The following is a 20845-nucleotide window of genomic DNA, read 5'->3' as shown; positions in this document are numbered from 1 at the left end:
TTAAATTGTATATCTTTCTTTGAAAAAAAATTTTTAATATAGCTAATTTAAAAAAAATTAATTAAGAGTTAATGACAATCAATGCAATGTATGATACTGGAGTGGATCTAAGAATGGAGAAGAAAAGCTCAAAGGGAGCATAAGGAAAAATTGGAATATAGAATTTAAGCATTATATCCATATTAATTTTCTTGAATTAACTGCAGTTAAGTTAATAACATAAGTGAATATCCTTGTTCACAGGAAATGTACATGGAAGTGTTACGAGTTCAAGGAGTTTGATATATGCAATCTGCTCTCAAATGTTCAGAAGATGATAAATGGGTAGATAGATAATTGATAGAAAGAAAATAGATATAGTTGAAAGAAAAAGGAGGGAGAGAGGGAGGGAGAAAGGAAAATAAATAAATAAATAAAAAGAAAGAAAGAAATCTTGATTTATGACATAAATGTTTTCCTTTGTTTAGGTTCAAAGAGTTTTGCTGGAATTGGGAATGAACAATATTCCAGATGTCCTTGCTCAAAACTTAAGTGGTGGACAAAAAAGAAAATTAACCTTTGGGATTGCCATTTTAGGAGATCCTCAGGTAAGATGAACTAAATTTGCAAGTGAAATCAAATTTTAAAATATGAAACTTGTGATAACAATTCAGACCCTTTATTTGCAAAGGGTATCTGAGAAAATATTTGTTGCAGAACATTAAATATGAGAGTAAGATCTTAACCGTGATACCTTTCTAAATATAAATAATTTATGGTTTCTATATTGCTCTCTGGAAGAACTTTCACCTTAAGTGGAAAATCCCTTTATGTACATCCCTCCTCTTAGGTTTTGCTGTTGGATGAGCCCACTGCTGGATTAGATCCCTTTTCAAGATACCAAGTGTGGAACTTCCTGAAGAAGTGTAAAGCCGACCGTGTGATCCTCTTCAGTACCCAATTCATGGATGAGGCTGACATCCTGGCTGGTGATTGCTGGTTTCCTTTAGTATGATGATGAGGACATTAGGAGATCTGATGAATATGGATTGGTGTTCCAAACTGCTGTATCTTTACTGCTGATAATATCAATTAGACCCACAGACTCTTACTTCCAACTCATTTGAGCATCTCCTGTAGAATTTTGTATCACTGTAATTACCCAGGGACATGATCTGCCAGGAGACTCACTGACTGAAACATAAGTAACCATCTGTGTTCTAAGAGGTTTATAATTTTACTCAGAATTGAGGTAAACCAACTTGAAATGCTCAAATAATTTCAATGTATGATTCATTAAAATACATAATGTGATGATTCACTATATTAGAAAACATAGCCACATAATTTAATCTCACTGATGAGCTGGATGGCCAAACAATAGCTTAAGGCATATAAATAGGATCAAGAAGTGTCTATTTCAGTTAATCCCTATTAAGCTTTGTATTTGAGACTGCAGAAGTTCCTGAATTAGAGTTAGATCACATACAGACTACGCCTTGTCTTTTCTCAGAAATGAATGAGCAATTTCTGACAAACTTTCCTCTTTGCATCTTTCTTTTCAGAGAGGAAAGTATTTCTCTCCAAAGGGATGCTGAAGTGTGCGGGCTCTTCTTTGTTTCTAAAGAAGAAATGGGGGATTGGATATCACTTGAGGTACGACCACTTGAGGATGCTAGGAGTGAGAACTGGGCTAAAGGAAGGCATGGTGCTTGAAGAAAATGCTACAACACAAAAGAAAACCTTTTATTATTATACACAGATGCCTGTGTATACATACACACGTGTGTATGCATATGCGTATTCAGATATTGTTATATATATACATGAGAGAGACTGGCTGACAGATTTTAGAGACTGAGAATACAAATTAACTTGACACAAGTTTAGATAGATGTGGTAGAAAATCTCTCTATAACACCTTGTGTGTTAAGGGAAGTGTACGTTCAGAGAACTTTCTCAGCAGAGATGCATGGTTTCCATACCCTGATTGTCTCTCACCCAGAGTAGTAATGTGATTACTTACGTAGTCTCCTAACTTTTATTCTTCCTCCAGGCTCTTTTTCTCCTTTCTTGTTCTTCTCCTCTTTTTCATCTTTTCCATAATAACAATTATTATCATTTTGAATAGCAGTGCGTTCTAGCTATTTTTTATTGAGTGACTCAAAGTTATGATATTTAGCATTATTTCATTGAAATCTTTTATTTTTGAATCAGGAATTGTTGTTCCTCTTATTCTACAGATGAAATTATAGACTCCTTAGGTTAAATGAATGGTAGAGCCAGAAATAGATTCAAGGTATTTTTAACTTTAAAAGCACTCTAATGGTTGCATTGTACCTACCAGAGTCCAAACTTGTTGGCCGAGTAAGCAGTGTGGCCCTCCTGTGCTGACCCCTGTGTTGTGTGTCCCTACCCAACTCAACACACTCTCGTTAAAATGAACCATTGAGGAGGCGGGGCAAGATGGCAGACTGGTGAGCTGTATGTTTTAGTTACTCCTCCAGGAAAGTAGGTAAAAAGCCAGGAACTGCGTGGACTGGACACCACAGAGCAATCTGACTTTGGGCATACTTCATACAACACTCATGAAAACGTGGAACTGCTGAGATCAGCGAAATCTGTAAGTTTTTGCGGCCAGGGGACCCGCGCCCCTCCCTGCCAGGCTCAGTCCCGGGGGAGGAGGGGCTGTCAGCTCCAGGAAGAAGAAGGGAGAATTGCAGTGGCTGCTCTTATCGGAAACTCATTCTACTGATTCAAACTCCAACCATAGATAGACTGAGACCAGACACCAGAGACTCTGAGAGCAGCCAGCCCAGCAGAGAGGAGACAGGCATAGAAAAAAAACAACACGAAAAACTCCAAAATAAAAGCAGAGGATTTTTGGAGTTCTGGTGAACACAGAAAGGGGAAGGGCGGAGATCAGGCCTTGAGGCGCATATGCAAATCCCGAAGCAAGGCTGATCTCTCTGCCCTGTGCACCTTTCCTTAATGGCCCTGGTTGCTTTGTCTATTAGCATTTCAATAACCCATTAGATCTCTGAGGAGGGCCGTTTTTTTTTTTTTTTAAATCCTTTTTGCTTTTTCTAAAACAATTACTCTAAGAAGCTCAATACAGAAAGCTTCAAAGAATTGAAATTTGGGCACGTCAAGTCAAGAGCAGAACTAAGAGAGCTCTGAGACAAAAGGCAATAATCCAGTGGCTGAGAAAATTCACTAAACAACACAACTTCCCAAGAAAAGGGGGGTGTCCGCTCACAGCCACCATCCTGGTGGACAGGAAACACTCCTGCCCATCGCCAGCCCCATAGCCCAGAGCTGCCCCAGACAACCCAGTGTGACGGAAATGCTTCAAATAACAGGCACACACCACAAAACTGGGCGTGGACATTAGCTTTCCCTGCAACCTCAGCTGAATGTCCCAGAGCTGGGAAGGGGGAGCAGTGTGAATTAACAGAGCCCCATTCAGCCATCATTTGAGCAGACTGGGAGCCTCCCAACACAGCCCAGCAGCCCAGAACTGCCCTGGGGGGACAGCACTCACCTGTGACATAGCACAGTCATCCCTCAACAGAGGACCCGGGGTGCACAGCCTGGAAGAGGGGCCCACTTGCAAGTCTCAGGAGCCATACGCCAATACCAAAGACTTGTGGGTCAGTGGCAGAGACAAACTGTGGCAGGACTGAACTGAAGGATTAGACTATTGCAGTAGCTTTAAAACTCTAGGATCATCAGGGAGATTTGATTGTTAGGGCCACCCCCCCTCCCCGACTGCCCAGAAACACGCCCCACATACAGGGCAGGCAACACCAACTACACACGCAAGCTTGGTACACCAATTGGGCCCCACAAGACTCACTCCCCCACTCACCAAAAAGGCTAAGCAGGGGAGATCTGGCTTGTGGAGAACAGGTGGCTCGTGGAAGCCACCTGCTGGTTAGTTAGAGAAAGTGTACTCCACGAAGCTGTAGATCTGATAAATTAGAGATAAGGACTTCAACTGGTCTACAAACCCTAAAAGAACCCTATCAAGTTCAGCAAATGCCACGAGGCCAAAAACAACAGAAAATTATAAAGCATATGAAAAAACCAGACGATATGGATAACCCAAGCCCAAGCACCCAAATCAAAAGACCAGAAGAGACACACCTAGAGCAGCTACTCAAAGAACTAAAGATGAACAATGAGACCATAGTACGGGATATGAAGGAAATCAAGAAGACCCTAGAAGACCATAAAGAAGACATTGCAAGACTAAATAAAAAAATGGATGATCTTATGGAAATTAAAGAAACTGTTCACCAAATTAAAAATATTCTGGACACTCATAGTACAAGACTAGAGGAAGTTGAACAACAAATCAGTGACCTGGAAGATGACAGAATGGAAAATGAAAGCATAAAAGAAAGAATGGGGAAAAAAATTGAAAAACTCGAAATGGACCTCAGGGATATGATAGATAATATGAAACGTCCGAATATAAGACTCATTGGTGTCCCAGAAGGGGAAGAAAAGGGTAAAGGTCTAGGAAGAGTATTCAAAGAAATTGTTGGGGAAAACTTCCCAAATCTTCTAAACAACATAAATACACAAATCATAAATGCTCAGCGAACTCCAAATAGAATAAATCCAAAAAAACCCACTCCGAGACATATACTGATCACACTGTCAAACATAGAAGAGAAGGAGCAAGTTCTGAAAGCAGCAAGAGAAAAGCAATTCACCACATACAAAGGAAACAGCATAAGACTAAGTAGTGACTACTCAGCAGCCACCATGGAGGCGAGAAGGCAGTGGCACGATATATTTAAAATTCTGAGTGAGAGGAATTTCCAGCCAAGAATACTTTATCCAGCAAAGCTCTCCTTCAAATTTGAGGGAGAGCTTAAATTTTTCACAGACAAAGAAATGCTGAGAGAATTTGCTAACAAGAGACCTGCCCTACTGGAGATACTAAAGGGAGCCCTACAGACAGAGAAACAAAGACAGGACAGAGAGACTTGGAGAAAGGTTCAGTACTAAAGAGATTCGGTATGGGTACAATAAAGGATATTAATAGAGAGAGGGAAAAATATGGCAAACATAATCCAAAGGATAAGATGGCCGATTCAAGAAATGCCTTCACGGTTTTAACGTTGAATGTAAATGGATTAAACTCCCCAATTAAAAGATATAGATTCGCAGAATGGATCAAAAAAAATGAACCATCAATATGTTGCATACAAGAGACTCATCTTAGACACAGGGACACAAAGAAACTGAAAGTGAAAGGATGGAAAAAAATATTTCATGCAAGCTACAGCCAAAAGAAAGCAGGTGTAGCAATATTAATCTCAGATAAAATAGACTTCAAATGCAGGGATGTTTTGAGAGACAAAGAAGGCCACTACATACTAATAAAAGGGGCAATTCAGCAAGAAGAAATAACAATCGTAAATGTCTATGCACCCAATCAAGGTGCCACAAAATACATGAGAGAAACATTGGCAAAACTAAAGGAAGCAATTGATGTTTCCACAATAATTGTGGGAGACTTCAACACATCACTCTCTCCTATAGATAGATCAACCAGACAAGACCAATAAGGAAATTGAAAACCTAAACAATCTGATAAATGAATTAGATTTAACAGACATCTACAGGACATTACATCCCAAATCACCAGGATACACATACTTTTCTAGTGCTCACGGAACTTTCTCCAGAATAGATCATATGCTGGGACATAAAACAAGCCTCAATAAATTTAAAAAGATTGAAATTATTCAAAGCACATTCTCTGACCACAATGGAATACAATTAGAAGTCAATAACCATCAGAGACTTAGAAAATTCACAAATACCTGGAGGTTAAACAACACACTCCTAAACAATCAGTGGGTTAAAGAAGAAATAGCAAGAGAAATTGCTAAATATATAGAGACAAATGAAAATGAGAACACAACATACCAAAACCTATGGGATGCAGCAAAAGCAGTACTAAGGGGGAAATTTATAGCACTAAACGCATATATTAAAAAGGAAGAAAGAGCCAAAATCAAAGAACTAATGGATCAACTGAAGAAGCTAGAAAATGAACAGCAAACCAATCCTAAACCAAGTACAAGAAAAGAAATAACAAGGATTAAAGCAGAAATAAATGACATAGAGAACAAAAAAACAATAGAAAGGATAAATATCACCAAAAGTTGGTTCTTTGAGAAGATCAACAAGATTGACAAGCCCCTAGCTAGACTGACAAAATCAAAAAGAGAGAAGACCCATATAAACAAAATAATGAATGAAAAAGGTGACATAACTGCAGATCCTGAAGAAATTAAAAAAATTATAAGAGGATATTATGAACAACTGTATGGCAACAAACTGGATAATGTAGAAGAAATGGACAATTTCCTGGAAACATGTGAACAACCTAGACTGACCAGAGAAGAAATAGAAGACCTCAACCAACCCATCACAAGCAAAGAGATCCAATCAGTCATCAAAAATCTTCCCACAAATAAATGCCCAGGGCCAGATGGCTTCACAGGGGAATTCTACCAAACTTTCCAGAAAGAACTGACACCAATCTTACTCAAACTCTTTCAAAACATTGAAAAAAATGGAACACTACCTAACTCATTTTATGAAGCTAACATCAATCTAATACCAAAACCAGGCAAAGATGCTACAAAAAAGGAAAACTACCGGCCAATCTCCCTAATGAATATAGATGCAAAAATCCTCAACAAAATACTTGCAAATCGAATCCAAAGACACATTAAAAAAATCATACACCATGACCAAGTGGGGTTCATTCCAGGCATGCAAGGATGGTTCAACATAAGAAAAACAATCAATGTATTACAACACATTAACAAGTCAAAAGGGAAAAATCAATTGATCATCTCAATAGATGCTGAAAAAGCATTTGACAAAATCCAACATCCCTTTTTGATAAAACACTTCAAAAGGTAGGAATTGAAGGAAACTTCCTCAACATGATAAAGAGCATATATGAAAAACCCACAGCCAGCATAGTACTCAATGGTGAGAGACTGAAAGCCTTCCCTCTAAGATCAGGAACAAGACAAGGATGCCCGCTGTCACCACTGTTATTCAACATTGTGCTGGAAGTGCTAGCCAGGGCAATCCGGCAAGACAAAGAAATAAAAGGCATCCAAATTGGAAAAGAAGAAGTAAAACTGTCATTGTTTGCAGATGATATGATCTTATATCTAGAAAACCCTGAGAAATCAACGATACACCTACTAGAGCTAATAAACAAATTTAGCAAAGTAGCGGGATACAAGATTAATGCACATAAGTCAGTAATGTTTCTATATGCTAGAAATGAACAAACTGAAGAGACACTCAAGAAAAAGATACCATTTTCAATAGCAACTAAAAAAATCAAGTACCTAGGAATAAACTTAACCAAAGATGTAAAAGACCTATACAAAGAAAACTACATAACTCTACTAAAAGAAATAGAAGGGGACCTTAAAAGATGGAAAAATATTCCATGTTCATGGATAGGAAGGCTAAATGTCATTAAGATGTCAATTCTACCCAAACTCATCTACAGATTCAATGCAATCCCAATCAAAATTCCAACAACCTACTTTGCAGACTTGGAAAAGCTAGTTATCAAATTTATTTGGAAAGGGAAGATGCCTCGAATTGCTAAAGACACTCTAAAAAAGAAAAACGAAGTGGGAGGACTTACACTCCCTGACTTTGAAGCTTATTATAAAGCCACAGTTGCCAAAACAGCATGGTACTGGCACAAAGATAGACATATAGATCAATGGAATCGAATTGAGAATTCAGAGATAGACCCTCAGATCTATGGCCGACTGATCTTTGATAAGGCCCCCAAAGTCACCGAACTGAGCCATAATGGTCTTTTCAACAAATGGGGCTGGGAGAGTTGGATATCCATATCCAAAAGAATGAAAGAGAACCCCTACCTCATCCCCTACACAAAAATTAACTCAAAATGGACCAAAGATCTCAATATAAAAGAAAGTACCATAAAACTCCTAGAAGATAATGTAGGAAAACATCTTCAAGACCTTGTATTAGGAGGCCACTTCCTAGACTTTACACCCAAAGCACAAGCAACAAAAGAGAAAATAGATAAATGGGAACTCCTCAAGCTTAGAAGTTTCTGCACCTCAAAGGAATTTCTTAAAAAGGTAAAGAGGCAGCCAACTCAATGGGAAAAAATTTTTGGAAACCATGTATCTGACAAAAGACTGATATCTTGCATATACAAAGAAATCCTACAACTCAATGACAATAGTACAGACAGCCCAATTATAAAATGGGCAAAAGATATGAAAAGACAGTTCTCTGAAGAGGAAATACAAATGGCCAAGAAACACATGAAAAAATGTTCAGCTTCACTAGGTATTAGAGAGATGCAAATTAAGACCACAATGAGATACCATCTAACACCGGTTAGAATGGCTGCCATTAAACAAACAGGAAACTACAAATGCTGGAGGGGATGTGGAGAAATTGGAACTCTTATTCATTGTTGGTGGGACTGTATAATGGTTCAGCCACTCTGGAAGTCAGTCTGGCAGTTCCTTAGAAAACTAGATATAGAGCTACCATTCGATCCAGCGATTGCACTTCTCGGTATATACCCGGAAGATCGGAAAGCAGTGACACGAACAGATATCTGCACGCCAATGTTCATAGCAGCATTATTCACAATTGCCAAGAGATGGAAACAACCCAAATGTCCTTCAACAGATGAGTGGATAAATAAAATGTGGTATATACACACGATGGAATACTACGCGGCAGTAAGAAGGAACGATCTGGTGAAACATATGACAACATGGATGAACCTTGAAGACATAATGCTGAGCGAAATAAGCCAGGCACAAAAAGAGAAATATTACATGCTACCACTAATGTGAACTTTGAAAAATGTAAAACAAATGGTTTATAATGTAGAATGTAGGGGAACTAGCAGTAGAGAGCAATTAAGGAATGGGGAACAATAATCCAAGAAGAACAGATAAGCTATTTAACGTTCTGGGGATGCCCAGAAATGACTATGGTCTGTTAATTTCTGATGGATGTAGTAGGAACAAGTTCACTGAAATGTTGCTATATTATGTAACTTTCTTGGAGTAAAGTAGGAACATGTTGGAAGTTAAGCAGTTATCTTAGGTTAGTTGTCTTTTTCTTACTCCCTTGCTATGGTCTCTTTGAAATGTTCTTTTATTGTATGTTTGTTTTCTTTTTAACTTTTTTTTTCATACAGTTGATTTGAAAAAAGAAGGGAAAGTTAAAAAAAAGAAAAAAGACAAACAAGGAAAAAAAAAAAAAAAGATGTAGTGCCCCCTTGAGGAGCCTGTGGAGAATGCAGGGGTATTCGCCTACCCTACCTCCATGGTTGCTAACATGACCACAGACATAGGGGACTGGTGGTTTGATGGGTTGAGCCCTCTACCATAAGTTTTACCCTTGGGAAGATGGTTGCTGCAAAGGAGAGGCTAGGCCTCCCTGTATTTGTGCCTAAGAGTCTCCTCCTGAATGCCTCTTTGTTGCTCAGATGTGGCCCTCTCTCTCTGGCTAAGCCAACTTGAAAGGTGAAATCACTGCCCTCCCCCCTACGTGGGATCAGACACCCAGGGAAGTGAATCTCCCTGGCAACGTGGAATATGACTCCCGGGGAGGAATGTAGACCCGGCATCGTGGGATGGAGAACATCTTCTTGACCAAAAGGGGGATGTGAAAGGAAATGAAATAAGCTTCAGTGGCAGAGAGATTCCAAAACGAGCCGAGAGATCACTCTGGTGGGCACTCTTACGCACACTTTAGACAACCTTTTTTAGGTTCTAAAGAATTGGGGTAGCTGGTGGTGGATACCTGAAACTATTAAACTACAACCCAGAACCCATGAATCTCGAAGACAGTTGTATAAAAATGTAGCTTATGAGGGGTGACAGTGGGATTGGGAATGCCATAAGGACCAAACTCCACTTTGTCTAGTTTATGGATGGATGTGTAGAAAAGTAGGGGAAGCAAACAAACAGACAAAGGTACCTAGTGTTCTTTTTTACTTCAATTGCTCTTTTTCACTCTAATTATTATTCTTGTTATTTTTGTGTGTGTGCTAATGAAGGTGTCAGGGATTGATTTAGGTGATGAATGTACAACTATGTAATGGTACTGTAAACAATCGAAAGTACAATTTGTTTTGTATGACTGCGTGGTATGTGAATAAATCTCAATAAAATGATGATTAAAAAAAAAAAAAAAAAAAATGAACCATTGATTGTTCCTCGTCCGAGCCCCGTGATGGTTCACATTTTACCTTTGTCTGAGGTACTTCCTGAGACTGAACAGTTTCCTTGAACCCATCCCCACCTGTCTAAGTACTGAAGCATTATTTGAAAGCTATCTCATCACGTAGCCTCTATTAACCTCCCTCTCTGTGAAAACTCCCCATTTCCTGATTTCCTAAAGCCATTTGTTTGAATCTGTTTTTGGAAATTAATTAAACTCTCTGAAGCTCATTTATAAACGCACCTATTTTCTCACTTGTAAATCAGGAGTAATAATTCCTGGCTGCAATTAAAGATCATAGAAAAAATGAATGAGATGATGCCTACTGCATTGCATGATGACATAACATGTTGGGGGTGGGGTGTGGATGCTAATGGGGATCCCTGCCTTACTCTTAAATCCCTTATTATTATTATTCTAAACCAGGGATCAGCAAACAACCACAGTCCGGGGTGACTCCAGACCCATTTCTTGTTTTGGTAAATAATGTCTGGTTGGAACACAACCAGGCCCGGGTCACTTTTGCACTGTCATGGCAAAGTTGAGTAGTTGCAAGAGACCTAATAGCAGCAGAGCCTAAAATACTTAGTCTGTCCGTTTGCAGAACAAGGTTTGCTGAACCCTCTTCTAAACTAGAAAATCCATGAAGGAGGATGCTATGTCCTGTTCATGCAATCTTTATAGTATCCAGCACAAGTTCTTGGAAGTGGGCAAGAAATATTTCTTGAATTGTTTTTAATTTTTGAGGTGGCATCAGGAAGAGCAATTATGATTTTTTTAAATTCATTCCTTCAGTGCATTCCACTGGTTCTAACAATGATATATATTCTTTCTAGTTCATGCATATCTTATGAGTAAATAGAATAATTTTGACTTAATCATTTGATGAAATGAAAGAGCTACCATTTTTTGAGGATTTGCTAAGGGAGGATCTCACTATTATTTAATTCTTAGAACCACTCTATAAACTAGGCATCATTATTCTATTTTATTAGTGAGGAAACTTCAGGTAAGTGTGGGAGCCCTGGGCCCAGGGACTTCCCTAAGGGCCTTGAAGACTGTGCACACAGCAGCTTGCATGCCCTATGTCAGTTAAGGTTCAACCTACCCTCCTTGTAAAACCAGGCTTCCTGAGCTAATCTATTGCTTACCTCCTTCCTGAACTCCCTGAGTTACTATTATCTACAAGGTAACCTGTAATCCTCCCCTTTTTCCTGTTGACTACAATCGATGCTTCCCTATGTCAGAAGACCCTCCCTCCCCTGCTCCCGTGTGTATGCTTTCACACCCATTGGAATGTCTCTGTCTCAAGCGCCTATCACCAGCTTGACCAGTCCACCCCAAAGGGTGGAGTACTTCACACTGATCTATGAACTGGCTGCCATTCAGAGCAGCTCCTAACTTCATTCAGAGCAGCTTGACTGACTTCCCGATCCATGTCCCTGTAAGTAAGCCCCAAACAAAAGCTCATGCCTCAGAATATGTCCAGTGCCTTCTTTAGTCCTTCAGCTGCAAAAGCTCCCTTGGGCCATGACAGTAGGTTAAGGAACACATTTCAAATGGCAAAGCCAAGTTTTGAAACCAGATAACTATATTTTATCTACGTTATAACCTTGATTTATAGATTTTGTAGAACTCTTTTATGTTTTTCTACAATGGGAAAATATCTGTGGTGTTTTTGGAGGGCTAGGCTCATTTTCTCAATGATACCTTGTTCTTATTCAAAGTCCTGGGGTTAGCACTACAGAGAAAGCAAAAATTATTCATCCCACCACCCCAAACCTGCATTCATCCATAATTAGATTATATTTCACAGCCCTCTTTCCTTCAGATCACTTACCGCTATTGATAATTATCGTATTTGCTTGCTTCCTTGTTTTTTTGCTTGTCTTACCCACTAGACCATCAATCTCACAGGAGCTGGACAATGCAGTCTTGTTGACCACGGTACCTTCTGCCCTTCGGGCAGTACTTGTTACATACTAAGCACTCAAGACATTGGCCTTGGATGAATAACCAGACCTGTTTTGCTCCTTTGTCTATCAAAAGGCTTGCCCTGTTCTTGCCCAATAGTAGTCCTATGTAGCCAGCTTAAACTTTGTTTGAAAATAATCTCCAACATTATTCATTTTGTACTGTTCTCATCTTTGCTGTGCTGCTGGTATCTTCTCTGCTGTTCTCCCCTTTAGGACCTGGATCAACACTGACCTTCTCTGAGTACCATCCCTGAGTAACCCAACCACTCATCTTGATTAGCTCAATTTTTTCTTTTATTTTATGTTAGCATGGCCTATTTCCTGCATTACTTTGTAACTGAGTTTTTATTTGTCTCATAGAGACTACTAATTTTTTCATGGTATTGGAGAATATGTCAAATAACATATGCCCTTTTCTTATTTTTTCGAAAACCAGTTTGCAGTTGAATGAAATGTGTGTTCGGGAAAAAGTAACATCACTTGTTAAACAGCACATCCCTGATGCCAAATTATCAGCAAGAAGTGAAGGAAAACTTATCTATACATTGCCCATAGAAAGAACAAATAAGTTTCCAGGTAATGTATATGAAAACCATGAAATCTATATGTAAATAACAGTATGATAACTGGATTACTTAATTTATAGTAGAAATATTATTATATTCTAGTAGTAGCATTTAATGCCTGGTCATTTTAGGGAGCGTCTTTAGTCTTTATTTCCCTTGCAATGTGTGGCAGAATATTCTAATATTCATTCATAGCCATGCATAAATGGCTAAAATGGTTGGAAACCTCTGGTTTAACTCCTATGTTAAATAACCCATGATGTGACTGTTTCTTGCTATGACTTTTGTGATAACTTGGGGTTTTTCAAACCAATACATGAAAGCTTACAGATTTTGTTTGTTATATAGAGAAACTACTCACTGATAATGGGGTGCTGTAAGAGTCCAGGTGGAGTGGTTGAAACAATTAACCATATGAAAGGATACCCAAGACGCATGGATTACCACACAGTCATACAAAAATACATTTTACAATGACAACGCAAGTATCCCTAGGCAAAGTGTTCGAAACCTAATTAGTGCATTTTAATAGTAATTACAATTTAGAGGAAGCTTCTAAAAGTCTTAGGTAGAATGAAAAATGACACATAATGCTCATTAGCAGTTTAAATCTTAATTATTATCTACTCACTCCAACTGAGACAGTAAACTTATAACTTCTCTTTTCATCCATGTGGAATTCCAGGTTGAAGTCCCAGGACTGCTACAAGCACACTAGGATTTAGAATTAAGTTTTGATTTAAACTTCATTTAATTAGCCATTATAATTTAAATCCATAGAGGCAGAGAGATTATTCATTGCTAGATGAACAATGACTTATGCAAAAGGATTTTTGGTGAATGAACTAAAGAATGACTGGATATGGAATTGCCGGAGGGAGTTCTCACTCTCACAATTTCCTAGTAATCCAAGAAAATGCCCCGAGTCAATTCTTCAGTTCTCTGTAGCAGATCTTGTGAATTTTTTCTTTCAGTGTCAGAAGCAGGAATGGAAAAAATAAATAAATAATAACACGTATCCATGTCCTTTAACAGATACTTTCTGAACTAAGGAAGATTCTGTACCATCCAACTAATTCTCAAAAAATCATTACTTTTTCTTATGTTGGGTAGACTATTAATAGCTCCCATTTGTTTCTGCACTCTAGGAAAGACTCTTCAATTACTCAGACTTAGAATGCGAAAAATCCAAAGTTCCATTATTAATTTTTGAAAGCAAGTCATACAAAAATTAAAATGAAATTTTAATAAAAATATAAATTAATATAAATTAATATTTGATTATAGAGTAATATGTCTAGCACATGACACAAATGGAAAATAGTATATATAATTTGAAGAACTAGTTTACTGGTTATGAAATTCTAGTTTTTAAACTGTCTTTAACTTATCACAAATACCATTTCATATATTTGACCTTAGTTGAAAAACTGTTCTCAGTTCACTTGTGATTTTTGTTGGTTTGATTTGCTACTGTGTGTATGGTTTTTTTTTTTTTAGATCTTTACAAAGATCTTGATAGCTGTCCTGGCTTGGGAATTGAGAATTATGGTGTTTCCATGACAACTTTGAATGAGGTGTTCCTGAAACTAGAAGGAAAATCAGCAATTCATGAAGCAGGTAAATAAACTGCATGAAAGCTATCACGTAAATGTTAGCATTCACAACACTCAGTGCAGTATATACTGCAAGAGGACACTGTTCCAAAGATGTGATTGCAAAGTCTCTGGAGTTCCATAATTAAGGCCATTTTTTTTGGCAATCTTATGTAAAAACAAAAATGCATCCCAGTCACATATTTTCTCTCTCTGTCAGCATTGCCTTGCCATTGAAGATTGCTCTTTTCCTTCTATCCAAGACTTAATGCCCTAAACTTATCCCCAGGCCTTCAAGAGCAATTTAGACAAAATATTTACTCTAAATTTCTCTCTTTATGTACTTTGAATATGTCATCACACTGCCTCATGAGCTTCATGATTTCTGATGAAAAGTCAGCTGTTAATCTTATGGAGGATCCCTTTTATATGATGAGTTGTTTGTTTTTCTGCTTTCAATATTCTCTTTTTGTCTTTTTGAAGTTTGACTATGATGTGTTTAGGTGTGGATTTTTGTAAATTTATCTTATTGGGAGCTTTTTATAGCTCTTTGGATATGAAGATTTGTGTTTTTCATCAGATTTGGGAGCTTTTAGCCATTTCTGCAAATATACTTTCTGATCCTCTCCTCTCCTTGTGGGACTCTCATTATATGTAAGTGGATATGCTTGATCTCATCCCACTTTTCTCTGAGACTATTCATTTCTCTTCATTCTTTTTTCTTTCTCTTCCTTAGACTGGATTATCTCAACTTATCTTTTGTTATGTGCACTTGTCCTTTCTTCCACCAGTTCAAATCTGCTCTTGACCTCCTCTTTTCAGGTATCGCACTTTTCATTTCTATTTGATCCTGTTTTATGATTTTTAACTCTTTAGTGACATTCCCTATTTGATGAGACATTGTTGTCATTCTTGGTCATTTGTAAGTGCATTGTTTAATTTACAAATATTTGAGGATGTCCTAGATATTGTTATTTACATTAAATTTTTTAGAGTGGTGACATACTTTATGATTTAAATATTTAATTTTTTTGAGACATGTGGTTGAGCCAGCATTCAATCTATTTGGGTGAATTTTTCATGTCCATCTAAAAAATATATCTCTGTGTATTATGTATGCATGTGTGTGTGTATGTTTAGAACTATGTACATAAAGAATATATGTTAATGGAACTCCAGTTGTATGGAGAGTTGTGTAAATGTCAATTAAGTCAAATTGGATGATGGGGTTGTTCCAATATTCTATGGCCTTATTGATTTATTTTCCTGCCTACTTCTTCTATAAATTGCAAATGAGAGGTCTTAAAATCTCCAACTATAAATTTGGATGTGTCTAGATTTGTCTAATTTACTCCCTTTAGTGAGGTAAGTTAATTTATCTAGTTTGATTTTCTGTCATTAAGTACATACACATAGAGAATTGATATGTCTGCTTGATGAATTGCCTTCATTCTCATTATGAAGGGTCTCTGTTAAATTCTTGTAAAGGCAGTTGTCCTGTAGTCTAATTTGTGTAGAATTAATACAGTTACTTCAATTTTATATGATTTCTGTTTGCACAGATTATTCCACTGTAAAACATTTTTTCAACTCGCTTACTGCTTTAAATTAAAGTGAATTTCATTAAACAACATATTGTTTAATTTCACTTTTTAATCCTTCTTTCAATCTGTTTCCTTGTACCTGACAGTTTTAGCCCATTTATTTATTTTTTTTTTAAATTTCATTTTGAAATAAATTCAGTTATAGGAACAGTTGCAAAAACAATACAAACCCCATACACAGAACTCCAGCATACCCTGCCCCCCCCGATACCCCAGTCCACCAACTTTGACATGCTGTCACACTGCTATTTCTTTCCCTCCCTCCTTCCGTCCTTCCCTATCTATCATCCATCATCTATTGCTCTGTCTTCTGAACATATGAAAGCTAGCTGCACACATCCTTAAACAAACACTATAATTCACATATACAATTCCCATGAACAAGAACATTCTTTTATGGAATCCCGTTAAACGCAGCTAAGAAGTACAGGAGAGTCAACATTGATACAAAGCTTACATTCTATATTTCTTTTTTTTACCCCCTTATGTCTCAACTGTGTCCCTTTGAGCCTCCTGCCCTCCATTCTCAGATACCACCCAGGGTCATCCTTGGCACTCAATTGTTGTCTATTTAGACTGTCTTTTTTTTTTTTTCTCAATTGTGGAAACATATATACAGCCTAAATCTTCCCATTCTACCCCCTCCCTAGCATTCCATTAGTGGGATTAATCACATTTAGAATGTTATAATGCTATCTCCTTCCCACCATCCATTACTAGAAATTTCCCTTCACCTCAAACAGCAACCCTACACTCATTTCTTAACTCCCCATTACCTCTTCCCCCAGTTCTCTTAACCCATACTCTACTTTTCATCTCTATGGTCATATTCTCTGATAATTTTTTTGTGCTTACTGTGGGACTTAAAATTAACCTCTTAAATCCACAACAATCTTGTTTTTCTTTGATACCAGCTTAACTTCAACAGGACACATAAACTGTGTTCCTATACTCCTCCATTCCCCCACCTTTATATAGTTCTTTTCAAAAATTACATATTTTACATTGAGTTCAAAACCACTGATTTGTCATTAGAGTTTGTGTGTTTTAGATCATGTAGGAAGTAAATAGTGGAGTTACAATTCAAAAATTATTGACTTCTGTTTGTATTCCATTGTGGTCAGAGAATGTGCTTTGAATATATTCAATTTTTTTTTTAATTTATTGAGGCTTGTTTTATGTCCCAGCATATGGTCCATTCTGGAGAAAGATCCGTGATCACTGGAGAAAAATGAGTGTTCTGGTGATTTGGGATGTAGGGTTCTATATATGTCTGTTAAAATTCTCTATATCTCTTTCTCCTTTCTTGGTTTCTCTGTTGGTAGGGCTCCCTTTAGTATCTGAAGTAGGGCAGGACTTTTATTGCCAAACTCTCTCAGCATTTGTTTGTCTGTGAAAATTTTAAGCTCTCCCTCAAATTTGAAGGAGAGCTTTGCTGGATAAAGTATTCTTGGTTGGACATTTTTCTCTCTCAGAATTTTAAATATGTCATGCCACTGCCTTCTCACCTCCATGGTGGCCACTTAGTAGTCACTACTTAGTCTTATGTTGTTTCCTTTGTATGTGGTGAATTGCTTTTCTCTTGCTGCTTTCAGAACTTGCTCCTTCTCTTCAGTATTTGAGAGTCTGATCAGAATATGTCTTGGAGTGGGTTTATTTGGATTTATTCTATTTGGAGTTCACTGGGCTTTTATGCTTTGTGTATTTATATTATGTAGAAGGTTTGGGAAGTTTTCCCCAACAATTTCTTTGAATACTCTTTCTAGACCTTTACCCTTCTCTTCCCCTTCTGGGACACCAGTGAGTCTTAAGTTTGGATGTTTTATTTTATCTATCGTATCCCTGAGATCCATTTTGATTTTTTTTTATTTTTTTCTCCATTCTTTCTTTTGTTCTTTCATTTTCTGTTCTGTGGACTTCTAGGACACTGAGTCATTGTTCAACTTCCTCTAATCTTGTATTATGAGTATCCAGAGTCTTTTTAATTTGGCCAACAGTTTCTTTTATTTCCATAAGATCTTCTATTTTTTTCTTTACTCTTGCAATTTCTTCTTTATGCTCTTCTAGGGTCTTCTTTATGTCCCTTAAATCCTTTGCCATGCTCTTCTTCATGTCCTTTATATCCTTTGTCATATTTTCATTCCTCGATTGTAGTTCTTTGATTAATTGTGCCAAGTACTGTGTCTCTTCTGATATTTTGATTTGGGTGTTTGGGATTGGGTTCTCCATATCATCTGGTTTTATCATATGCATTAAGATTTTCTGTTGTTTTTGGCCTCTTGGCATTTGCTTTGCTTGATAGGGTTCTTTCAAGTTGTAAAAAAAAAGATACCAGTCTAATTTTTCAGAAACACAGTTTAGTGACCATACACTTTCTCTAACTAACCAGCAGATGGCATCTGTGAGTCACCTATACCCCTCAAGTCAGTTCTCTTCAACTTTGTCTTTGTGGTGTGTGGGGAAATGATTCTTGTGGGGTTCATTTGGTGAACTCAGTTTGGGTGTGTTGTTGGAGCTGTCCGCCCTGAATGTGGGGCATGTGTCTGGGTGGTTAGGGAGGCAGGGCAGCTTTAATATTCAAACCTCCCAGGTGTCCCTGGAGATTCAAGGCTGTTGCAAGAGTCTAAGCCTGCATTTCAGTTTTGCCCCAGATTTTCTCTGTCGCTGACCCACAAACCACCAACATTGACGTAGTGTCCCTGAGTTTTCCGAGCGGGCCCCCCTTCTCTGCTGTGATCTTCCAGGACCTCTGCTGAGGGAAGGCTGTGCTACATCGCAAGTGCATGCTGTTCCTCAAGGGAGGCCCCGGGCCACTGGGCCGTGCAGGGGTGCTCTCAGCCTGATGCAAAGATGCCTGACTGGAGTGTCTCAACCCCCCCCCACCTTTCACACAGTTCCTCCTTCCCAGCTCCGGTACAACTGGCGCAGCTCTGGGCTGCGGGCATGGCCCCAGGCAGGAGTGTCTCCAGCCCACCGGGGAGCCAGCTGCAAGCAGCATGGTTTCTTTCTCCTCTTGGCTCTCCCCTTTGCTCCCCTGGCCCTGAGGGAATCTGTAGTGGGCTATCCTCCATGCCAGACACCAAGAGGTTGGCTCAGCCCGCTCCTGCCGTGCTTCAGTACGTGGTTCCCACCGTCGCAACTGCAGCTGCTCCTGGGTTTTTCCTTTTTCCTCTTTTTTTTTTTTTTAAAAAGAACCAGTCTGTCTCCAAACACCAACCCTCAGCTTCCCCACACTGCAGCACGGTCGAGGGACTTTCAGCCAGCTTACTCAGTCGTTTCAGAATGCAGACTCCCGGTTTCACCAAGTGCACGGCCCCTGTGGTTCTAGCAGACCTCGTCCAGCTGGTGCATCGCTGAAACTGGTATTCTGTGTCACCTTCTGGTTTTTATCTAGTATTTTTCACGGAGGTGTTTTTTTGCCCTTTCTCACCTAGCCGCCATCTTAGGTTCTCAAGCCCATTTATTTTTTAATGAGGTTATTGCTATGGTAGAGCTTAAATCTTATGTTGGTCCCATTTGTTCTCTATTCCTTTTTGCCTGCCATATTTTCTGTCTTGCTAGTAAACCATTTTATTTCCATATTTCCTTTTTAGCTGTACTTTTTGTACCTGTGTTTTTGTGTGTGATCACCATATATATTACAACAGGAATCTGTACTTATCGTAGTCTGTATTCCAATATTATTATACTACTTCATGCGAAAAGTAATTACCTTCAAATGTATCTTTTTCTTGCCCCTTTCCTTTTGGTGAGTCTGTTTTCATGTAGTTTACTGTTACATTTATTTCTTATAATACATTAGTATTACATGTACTTCACAGTTAATAGTTGTTTGTAAACTAACGCATGTATTTTCTGGAAAATATATGTATGCGGAGAAAGAAAGAGAGAGAGCTTTTAATTTTTCATTGTATTTATCAATATATTATCTCTTTCTGGGACTCAATCCTTTCTCATTTTTTATCAGGTGTCATGTACCTTTAGCCTAAAGGATCTCCTTCAGCATTTCTAGTAATTCATTGCTAGAAACAAATTTTCCCATGTTTTGATTATATGAAAATGTCTCCGTTTTGTATTTTTCTTTAATAATTGAATGATACTTTTGCATGATTTAGAGTTCTGTAGAGAATGTAGAATTCTAAATTGATAGGTGTATTTTTGTTTGTTTCAGTTCAGGATATCATTCCATTTTCTTCTAGTCTCCACTTATTGTAAGGTGGGGTTCACCATTATCCACATCACTATTCTCATTTATGTAATGTGTCCTTTTTCTGGCTGTTTTTAAGATTTTTTTCTTTGTCACTGGTTTATAGGAATTTGATAGCTTCACTTTGTATTTTCTTTCTTGGGAAAATTTGCATCTATTTTGGAAAAGTTTTGCTTAATATTTCTTCATATATTTTCACTGTCCCATTCCTTCTAACTTCTTTTTCTGGGACTACAACTATATTTTTGTTAGATATTTGATATTGTCCCACAGATCTCAGATGTTCTGTTTAGATTCTTCATTCTTTACTCTTTTTTTGGAAATTGGATAATGTCCATTGATATATCTTCAAGGTCACAAGTTCCCTGAATTATTCTTTTAATATACTGGTGAAATCTATCTTGTTTAAAATCTTTACATCTACATTCATTATTGGGACAGTTTGTTTTTGTGTTTGTGTTGTTTGTGTATTTCTGGGTGTGTGCTTTCTGAGTTTGATATCAGGTTTATTTTATCATCATATAATGGCTGCCATGCTGGAAATCTAAGAATTGTAGGGAACATACAAAAGAGTGCACCCTCATGGATAGATTCAAAATCCCTCTAACAAAACCATTTACGGTTC

General features: G+C 37.9%; 1 protein-coding gene across 3 annotated transcripts in view; it reads left to right on the top strand.

Moving 5' to 3' along the window:
• Window positions 1-20845, top strand: part of ABCA8 (ATP binding cassette subfamily A member 8) — a 78184-nt gene that overhangs the window by 34239 nt on the left and 23100 nt on the right. For all 3 annotated transcript variants that reach the window (XM_037808646.1, XM_037808647.1, XM_037808648.1), the window contains 5 exons: window positions 468-587; window positions 830-968; window positions 1545-1635; window positions 12685-12824; window positions 14315-14434. In XM_037808646.1, coding sequence (XP_037664574.1) covers window positions 468-587; window positions 830-968; window positions 1545-1635; window positions 12685-12824; window positions 14315-14434 — 610 coding nt within the window. The remainder of the gene's footprint in view (window positions 1-467; window positions 588-829; window positions 969-1544; window positions 1636-12684; window positions 12825-14314; window positions 14435-20845) is intronic.

Source organism: Choloepus didactylus, chromosome 18 (genome assembly GCF_015220235.1).
Source record: "Choloepus didactylus isolate mChoDid1 chromosome 18, mChoDid1.pri, whole genome shotgun sequence".
In the NCBI taxonomy this organism is placed as follows: Eukaryota; Metazoa; Chordata; class Mammalia; order Pilosa; family Megalonychidae; genus Choloepus; species Choloepus didactylus.
The sequence above is the reverse complement of the archived record's forward strand: the minus strand, read 5'-3'. Positions and strand labels throughout refer to the sequence as shown.